Raw genomic sequence first — 10,583 nt, 5'->3', positions numbered from 1 at the left:
ATTAGTTTATATATTTTGATACTTTGTAACAATAATTATGAAACTCATGATTTTTATGATCAAATATTTATTTATATCATATGAGTTCATATTACTATGATATTAATAGTTTGTATTCAATTATATATTATCATGTCTTACTATATATTTGATCATTATCACTACAAAAAAATATCTTGTTAGCCACGGTTATAACCGTGGCTATTTTACCAAAAAACCGTGGCAAAATACACCAGCCACGGTTTCCTCGACCCTAGCAATAAGTGGCGTTGCAAAAATTTAGCCACAGTCAATGTATGATATAGCTACATCTATGAGAAGTGTGGTAACATTTCCTTAACCACGGTTCAACCGTGGCTAATGTGAACCACACCCGTGGCTAGTTTATACCATTACTTTAACCACAGTTTAACCGTGGCTAATTATTTATTAAGTTATTTTCACATATATTCCTCTCCTAATCCTCTCTAACAATCATTATATTATATAAGCATTAATACTATGAAATTGGACCCAATATCTCAAATTATCATCACCTTCATCTTAAAATAATTCCAAATACATAAGCATGAATAAGTTCACATAATATGTATCATTCAAACCAATTGTTGAAACATTCCAAATTTGGTTAAAAAATGCATTAATATTTCTATAGTAAAAATTTCACGCATAATCACATGGAACTTCTAGTCTTGCCCACTTGATCACTTCAGCATCACCTTTTCGGGCTTCATCCATTTCTTCAATTCCTTCAACATGACTTCACATGAATTTTTAAGTATACCAATCTGCAAGACAACCTATATCAGTTCCAACAATCAAGAACTATTGGAATTTCAAAATACAGAATTCTTGAGATTCAAAATCAATAATATTTATTATTAATATCAGAAGTCTCAATAACAAATAGAGAGTGACTGGAAGAGTCTCAATAACAAAACATAGAACCAGCTGGATTACAAACCCTCATTTAAAATAATAAGATAATGAATCGTATTATTCAGGCTTCAAGCAGGAATGAAGCAGTCACGTAGATTCAAACAATCAGAGTAAGTTCCGTACAATATCCTTAAACAGTCAGACTTCCCATCAGAATATCAGATTAACATAGATTGGCGAAAACATGAAATATATTTTTTGGCATCAAAGAATTATCTACAACTTTTGCTATAAATAAACTACATATATTAACGCAACGGAATACCATCGCAGTAAATGCTGACAATGAAAATGATAACAACTCTGTCAAGATGATACCTTCCGATATACAATTTTTTAATGATGTAAGCACTGAGCAGACCTGACTGCAAGACGGTGGAGATACATTAGACCAGAGCAGCATGAAACATCAATATTAATGTGTATGCTCACTAGTGATATAGATTAGAAAGAGAAACAGTTACCAAAACCCCAAGCAATGTGCTTGTCATGAACAGATACAAGAAGTTGCCAAGAAATTGCAAGGCAATTGACAGGTCAATTTGCTCAAGGTCAAAGCTTTGGATTGCATTGAAAAGCACCACTGACGTAGCATCATTCACCACACCTTCCCCAAATACAAGACTGTACAATAAAGGTGTTTCATCCTGATTTAGCACCTGCATGATCATCATTTTTAAGTTCAGTATTAAATCTGATATGTTAGTTGCTGGAAGAATGCAACAAATGTATTATTCCAGACCTGCAATGTGCACACAGAGTCGGTCGCAGCAAATATGACACCAATTGCTGAAAATTTTCACAAATTAGTGAGTCGCATACAGATTGGGAAATTGTCATATAGTTGAGATTGACAAATATAATACCTAGATAATCTCCTATTTCCAGTGGACCGATATTCATCCTCTTTAAAACTTGTGAAATACCTGAAATAATGCTTCAAATTAAGTCAATGGAACTAGACAAATTTCTGCATAGTCAGTTTCCTTAAAGTTGTTATACATTTACTAGGTCTGAATCTTTTTTAAACCGAAAAAATTACAATTATCTGAGCTTGAATGTTGTTTTCTTATTATGTCAAATCATAGTTAAGAACATAAGGAATCCATCTAAAGGGGCATGACATACCCAAAGTTATGATGGTACAAGATATTAATGTACCAATAGCACCAAACAACATGATGGTCATGAAGTTGACAAAAAACTGCTTCTTTTTCACTTGAAACCTGGAATACATTACAGAGAACAAATTAATAACAAAACAATAACTACAATTTGACAGTACACATGACGAAGTTAAGAGCTAGGAATTAAATACAAAGTCTCATAGTGCAGAACAAGAATTTTAGGTGGAGGGCAATATGTTTTCGAAGTTTTTCATATAGTGTAATACAATTCATTGTTCATATCATGTGTGAACAAACTAGCTGTTTTTAACTGACATAAACAATCATTACTCAGCAAAGATGACACACTCAGTATCTGCAAGCAAGAGTCAAGAAGACTAAGAATTTATTGACGTATACTTTTCAATAATATTGAAATAGTGAAAAAGGGAAATCCCCAAAGTTAGGACTTGAGTCCTGTGCCACTTGTATAATAGCAAGCAAGTGAACAAGTGTTGGTACCAGCGGCATTCCAATCGCCCACACTCCACAGATGCCATATGCTCCTAATTCCTAAAGTTTCTCTGCCATTAATTATGTATTATTAATTATGGCTGGTTCTTCAGAAATACATTCTTTTTGACAAAAACAAAACAAAAATAACACCTTTTGGACCACTTTCAGATTAACATATTGGCATTTCACTGGACAAATCCTCATTTTGCAACCAATTAATGGTTCCTAAGGAGGCAAAACACCCCAACTTTTAATCCAGCATTGATAAACACAAAGTAAAACAAGAGATGGTCGCAAAAACTTACCCAGCATTGAATATTATAGGCGGAAGAAGGTATATGAAGAAAAGATCTTCACTGAAAACAAGAAGGCGTGAGCTTGTGCCACCACTAAACAGCAAAATGATTACACCAGTGCAAAGACCCTGAGAGCAATCCATATCAAAATTCGGTCACTATACAATATTGCTCAAACTAAGTATTCATTATACAACATAGACATCAATGCCTCTTATAGAGGATATCAAAATATTGGAAGGAATTGATTTCTTTACAATCATTTATTGTAAAAAAATGAAGGAAAGTGAAGAGCACTTACAACCAAAAGGGCAGTGATAGATTCATTCATCCAACGATTCTCCTCAAGAAGATGGCCAATGACAATACAAGCACACAGAAGTGCCACAAATAGGTTCATTGAGACTACAGATGCATGATCAGAAGTTGATACCATTTGCAATTTCGAAACTACGGAACTTAAATCGAAAGCCATTTTGTCAACCCTATCTAACAATAAACAATTTCAGAACCAGATTGTACACTAATTCAGATTGTGTTTTAGCTGCAAGCTTCACAGACAAATTTTGAGTTCAAAATTATGTCTCTGAGCTATCCATTCTAAGCACCAATTGATCTCATTAGCAAATGAAACCCTGCAACATGACCAACGAACATGTAAGATTTCCCATAAAAAAGGGATTTTTAAAAAAATAATAAATCACCCATTTTTCTATTTCAGATTCAGACATATAATAAAGCCAAAGAAAAAACAAATGAGTGTAACTCCAAAACATGATGGTAAAAAAAGTGAGTTCGTTACATATGAAAAGTACATAATTAAAAGTTATGTAACTAACCAAATGAGCATCATTGTTTAGCTTCTTGTAAAATCTCCAAAAACAGAAAAATCATAATGTGCTCAAAATATCATAATAACAAACGCAAAAGAGAAACCTACAATAATGCTCACCAAAATCATTGAAATAAAGGGCCTTCGAGAAACTGTGATTTTTTTAGCATAAATGATTTGGGAACAAGAGGAATCCAAAATCTAGAGAAAAGCAAAACAAAAAAAAAAAATCTTCGTTCGAATTCTAGGAAAAGTAGATTTTTCTTTGAAGAAATTGTTGAACCCGGGATTTATGGCTGAGACAGAGAAGAAAACAGAGAATGGAACGAAACAGATGAAGGAGAAGAAAGAGGTTTAAAATTAGACGTGAAAATGAGGCGTGTTTTGTTGGTTGGAAAAGGAAAAGAAAAACAAGAGATGAGAAAAATGAAGGGAAAATGTTTCCAGATATTTCCTTTTTTATTAAGTAATCACGGAGAGAAAAGAGAAAGCTCTGGAAATAATTAGAAGAAAGTGGTTTGAGACGTTAGAAAGAGAAAAAAGCAGAGGAAGAGAAGAGAACTCCTGAGGAGAGAGAATTGTGAGACAGAGAGATATATAAGAACATGAATCAGAATATTATCGATTTTCACCAACATAGGATGCGTATATTGCCAATGATTTGGTCTAAATAATTTGTGTTTCCTTACTTTCACAATATTTATATAAATTAATATATAAATATATAATTTATATTCTTCCTATATTTATATATATACTATATATAAAATTAAAACTTGAAATAACTTTCCTCATGGTGTAATTTTTATTTTCTATTTTGCCCTTCACATTATTTAATTTTTACAAAAAAAATTATATAATCATAAGCAACCACCATCAATACATTAATTAACCACATATCTCACCTTAAATTAAACATTGTCATAAACACAAAAAATATAATATAAAATACACCGAGCACAACAAATACATTCTAATTCAAAAAAAATGAAATATATAAAAATTGAATATGTAGTATCACACAATATTCACCGACAGATACGAAGTGTTTGTACACACTAATTATTAATAAAAGCAAAACAATAAATAACCACTGTCATGATATATTTTTATATTCTAAACTTATCATTTTGTAATATCTTTTCTTAATAATTACTATAAACTTTCACACATTACTTTCATTTTCTATTAATATATCATTAATATTTCATGTCTTCTCTTATTTCTATCTTATCCCTTTCTCAATCAAAGAAGAACACACAATAACATTAAAAAACATCTAACAACTTTGTAATGATTATTAGAGGCACTAAATGATAAATTCACATAAGTTTTATATATATACAAAATGAGAAATTACATAAGTTTTATATATATCATATCAACTACCACAAGTTTTACTCTATATTGAGTTTATATATTGCATTTTTTATATATAAATTGTTTTTTTTAAATAATATAAGATGAAGATAATACATTATGTATCGAAAAAAATAGGGTGACCGACACGAAGTGTCGGTCGACATTCTGGTATATAAAGGGAAAACTTCTTATAATTATATATATATATATATATAATATAATTATATCTTTTCCCTATTAATTAACTAAAATTACAATATTTTCTCACATAATAAAAATATTAATGAAAACTAGAGTAAGTTAGACACATAACAAAATATCAAATCTCCAGTATAATTTTTCATAATATCACAATTCATTTTCATTTTTTTTTTGTCATGTACGGTACACACTAGTGATCATAAAATTAAAATGTGAGATATTCAATATAGTTTATCTCCTAACTTAAGATGATCCTATTTAGTACTACAAAAAAAATTATACCCCTCTAATTTAAACTTTGGGAATCGCTGGGTTTCAATGTTTTCAACTTACATAACAAAAAAATTTCTCTTTGACAATATGATAATTGTCAACTTAGGAAGTAAGAGAATATTTTACTATTGTATCTCTTTAATCAGATTACTCCTGCAATGTCATAAAACCCGAGTCGAATATCACATCGAAAAATGACTCGTATAAAGTCTGACTGGTTTAACCATCTGTTTGAATCGTACAACATTATATTATATATATAATATACATATATTATATAATAAAAAATAACTATCAGGCTCAATTACTTACTCAAGGAATACCGAGCCCAAATGCACATTATATTTGTAAAAAACCTAAACCTAATAGCAATCAACGATAACGATAGTACAAATTTGCTTTTTTCTTCTTCTTTGGTTAGCCACTGTTTTTTTTAATGTTTAGATGATTGCTTCTTCTTGCATTAATGATGGTGCATTAGTTTTCTATACCCACCAAATGTCAAATCTTCCCTTCTTCTATTCATAGTGGAAAGACTCACAAGAGATGGTGAGCGGTGTTAGGTTTTCTCACTTCTCATGTTTTTTAGTTGCACCGTGTTTGCTACTGCTCTTTGCTTTGTTGGAGTTAGTTGGCCGGTTTATACTGTCGGGTTATTCATGTTTTACCCAGTTTAACCTGGTTGGACCGGTTTTATCACGACTATAAATGGCTGGGAAGACAATCCAATTATTTGTGTTGTACGGGGCCGTCTCTGTTAACGGGTCACGGTCGGACTGTCCGGTATAGTCCCAATGACATTGCCTACGTGAATCATTAAATTGGTTAAAGAAATATACTTTTAGAGATTAAATTGATCGAAAAGATAGGTATGACTTGATTGATGAATATATTTTTAGAGATTAAACATATAAATATCTCGTAGCATAAAATTACGAGTGCCTATTTGTAGGGATTAAAATGAATATTATTATCCCTTTATGAAAGTGGTTAAAATATAACCAGTATGAGTCAAGTTATCTATACTATATATAAAGCCAAAACTTGAAATAATTTCCTTCATAGTGTAATTTTCATTTCCTATTTTGCCCTTCATATTATTTAATTTTTACAAAAAAACTATATAATCCTAAGCAACCACCACCAATACAATAATTAACCACATATCTCACCTTAATTTAAACATTATCATAAACACAAAAAAATATAATATAAAGTACACCAAACACAACAAATACATTCTAATTAAAAAAATAAAATATATAAAAATTGAATATATAATATCACACAATATTCAACGGCAGGCACGAAGTGCCTATACACACTATTAAAAATAAAGTTGATATAAGGCGTTGAAGAAAATATAGAATATTGAATTCAGAAGCTCTAACAAAATTATCTCAAACTAAAAAGCTTGAAGAATATTCCCTCAAGTTCTGATACTTCATGTCATGCATTTATATCTATGCAAACTAGTAAAATATATTTTTTAGTCGAGTGAAATTAATTGTTGATAATTTATCTAATTATAAGTGATTACAATAAACTAATTGTAATGTATCAGGTTAGATTACATCTATTCAAATTTAAAAGTCAGATAATAGTTAATCAATTTGTGTCAAGATAGTAGATTTGTCCAATTCTATTGTTAATGTAAAAAACTATGCATAAACATCATTTTAATTTTAAATATATATTTTACTTTAGTTTGTTTATTTCTTCTTAATTAAAAATATTAGTGCAGCCAATGAGTTAATTACTAATTATTTGGGCGTTAAGTTAAAAAATATGTCAAAATTATTTTATCAGAATATGGAGATAAAAGATAGATGAATTTAGATTTTTAGATTTTCATCATTAACCCGTGAGTTGCTTTTCCTATAAGACAAACACAAGGTAACTACTTTGATAATCATTTGATAGGAAAAAATCAATTAATATCTTTTCCTCGTCATTAATTTTGAGAGGTTGATCTTTATCTTTTTTATCATTATTACTAGAGATTTTTCTTTCCTTATCATAAATTGGAAAGATTTTTTTCTTTATGATTGATTTGAAATATTTTCTTTTGCTTAATTTCCATCAAGGAAAGAGGAGCCTCATTAATAATAAACCGTATGCTAAAATACTTTACTTAACAAAACTATGCAATATTAATTGAATAAAAATGTTCCCATTGACAATGGTACAACTCAATCAATCTATATAACCATATAAGTGATGCAGAATACATAGACACTGCCTTTTAGTTTAAGGGTTGATAGTATTTTATATTATTTATATAGTGTGAATACCCAATTTTATTCGGCCATAATAGTTTTTCAAACAAAAAAATAATAAAAAAATAATATAAACATTTTTCAGGTATTTTCTATCGACAAAATGACATTTTTTCAAATATCCCAAAGTACTCATGTCACCAATCAATTTCTCACACACCTTTTACTCTGTCATGGTCCTTAACCATCCCTCTATCCACTCTCACAACTTTGATACACTCCACTTTCACCTCTCACCCTTTTCCACAAGAAACGACCCACATTTTCCCCCACAAAATATTCAACAACCCAACATGCTCCACTATTCATTCAACTCACCCTCTCTTCTATACAGCTACCATAAAAAACACCAACTCAAGACCGGGAGGATCTCCTTCAAAGAGATTCTCAATTTACTAACAACCCTTTTTTTGGATCAAAGAAAAGGTGTTAAATTATTATTATGGTTATGTTAAGGGAAACTTGACATAACATTCACGCACACAGGAATCACCTCAATAGATAAATGGGTTGCATGGACCATAAATCCCAACAATGATCTTAATTCATCTATGCCTGTAGCACAAACACTTGTGGCTATTTCACAATCTAGTGGTGCACTAAAAGCTTATACTTCTTCAATATCTGATTATGGCACTACCTTGGCAGAGGGAAATATCAGTTATCCTATTACTGGTTTGACTTCCACATATCAGAACAATGAATTAACCATTTATGCAACTCTTACTCTTCCTAGTGGTACAACCTCTTTGGTGTACCTTTGGCAAGATGCATGGTCCGGGGTCTCTGGTTCAACCCCTCAATCATATGCAATGGGTAATTCTAATACCCAAGCTAAGGAAACTTTGGATCTTGTTTCTGGTGCTAGTCAAGGAGGAGGATCAAGTGGTAATTCAGTTAGAAGAGTAAGAAACACCCATGGAGTGTTAAATGCATTGAGTTGGGGATTATTGTTGCTCTTGGGTGCCATAATAGCAAGTTGGTGTTGCTGGATGGTGAACCGGTCACAAACTCGGCAACGACCTAGTTGATGTTAAGTATGACACACATAAAACACTTGAGATCATTATCTTCTACTTTGGAACCCTTCAGTGTTTACTGCAAGTCATAATGCTCGTGACTAGCACCAATTTTTCTACAAACTTTGCAGTTATGAGGTATAGAGTCTCGGACAAGGATCTGTTGTCCCAAACTCTATCACAAACCAATCATATTATCATATGTCACGTCATTTAATTTTTTTTAAATATTCATAACTTTATCAGTTTTGTACTTTTGTTTCATTATGATTGGCTAGAGACGTAGTTGGGGACATGAAACGTGGTTGGGGACATGAAACGTGGTTGGGGACATGAAACGTGGTTGGGACAACAAATCCCCATCCATAGAGTCTCACCTTTTCATTACATATCTTTTGCTGTCATTAATTAGTATCAATAATAATATTGTTGTTTTAATCATAAAATATGAATCATTTGTTTAAAGAAAAGTTGCTAAAAAATGTAAATAGTATCAAAAGCAATATGACTATCGATTTAGCATTAACAGTAGGCCATCACATTCTAAGTATAAGAAATCAACCTTTTTTTATTCTAATTATATATGCGAATAATAATTATTTATTTTTAAGAATATAATAATATATTAGATAAAACATGTTTCCTTAGTAATTACTACCTGCTGTTTAAATGTATAAAAGGTTTATTTGTTTTTATTCTCATTATATCAATTTAAACATAAGATTAATGTGTTTCAGATTTGTTAAGACAATTAATAAAAATCATTAATTTACATCTTATAAAAAAATCTAAAAACCCTTTTTATAGTTAAACTATTTTTTAGCAACTAACTGATAGTTTTTATTAAATTTATACAAAAATTGTTAATAAAAATAACTAGAATTTAAAATGACTATTAACAATAATTTTGTAGTCTTGATTTTCCTACTGTACTAGAAAATACGTAGGACCAATGTGAACTCTTGTTCGACGCAAAAATAAAAAATTAATATTTTATTTGAACAATTTAATTTAAAAATTAAGGTTATTTAATTCATGCAATTAGTTAGGGTATCGTTTAATTACAGGCGGACAGACGAGGTGCTAATACATTCCTCGATCCGTAGTCGACTCCCGAACTCAAACTCTGATATAAAAGACCATTTTATCCTAATTTGGGCTTCGATTGAGTTTTCATATTTAACTGTAAAAGACGTGATGACGACTCCTAAAGAGGTCGTGTAGCCGAAAATGGGGCGTTACATATAGTATTTGATTTAATATTTATAAAAATTACATATTGATGTATAAATTATATATTTGATTGTTCGTATTTGGTAACTAATAAAATATCATATAAAATAACCACTTTTCTAATTATGTTAATTCTTTGAATATAAACAAAGTTTTCAAATGCCATATTTATGACGATACTCGCTTTTTAGGTAAGAGAAAAAGATGTATCCATTAATATTGTAACATTTTTATATTGTTATTGTATAATTCATACTTTATTTTTAATTGTCATGACTCTTAAATAAAAGTAATGTAACTGAATAATAAATGATATATCGAATTTATATAAATATTACCTTAAAATGAATACATATTACACTCTTTAGAAAAACATTTTCATAAATGTTTTTTTCAAGCCATTTCTTTATTAAATTCAGTAATTATATATATATATATATATTGTGCATTAAAAGCATAAGGAAGGAGTGGCTAAATTTTGATTGTGTGAATTTTTAGTTAGTCACAATATTAACATGGTTGACTCT

The 10,583-nt window shown here is 30.1% G+C and overlaps 1 protein-coding gene and 1 pseudogene across 1 annotated transcript; one reads left to right on the top strand and one right to left on the bottom strand.

Annotated features, from left to right (window-relative positions):
- Positions 729-3,945, bottom strand: LOC109354756 (sodium/hydrogen exchanger 1-like). Its single transcript, XM_019597465.1, has 9 exons — positions 3,810-3,945; positions 3,159-3,492; positions 2,867-2,985; positions 2,068-2,165; positions 1,806-1,865; positions 1,682-1,728; positions 1,404-1,598; positions 1,258-1,304; positions 729-788 (listed from the first exon to the last, which is right to left on the bottom strand). The coding sequence occupies exons 2-9, from the start codon at positions 3,330-3,332 to the stop codon at positions 752-754; spliced, it is 777 nt and encodes a 258-aa protein (XP_019453010.1). The 5' UTR covers positions 3,333-3,492; positions 3,810-3,945; the 3' UTR covers positions 729-751.
- Positions 7,908-9,159, top strand: LOC109353845 (annotated as a pseudogene).

The sequence above is a fragment of the Lupinus angustifolius genome, chromosome LG08 (assembly GCF_001865875.1).
Source record: "Lupinus angustifolius cultivar Tanjil chromosome LG08, LupAngTanjil_v1.0, whole genome shotgun sequence".
In the NCBI taxonomy this organism is placed as follows: domain Eukaryota; kingdom Viridiplantae; phylum Streptophyta; class Magnoliopsida; order Fabales; family Fabaceae; genus Lupinus; species Lupinus angustifolius.
Note: the sequence above shows the minus strand (reverse complement) of the source record. Positions and strands in the feature narration are given on the sequence as shown.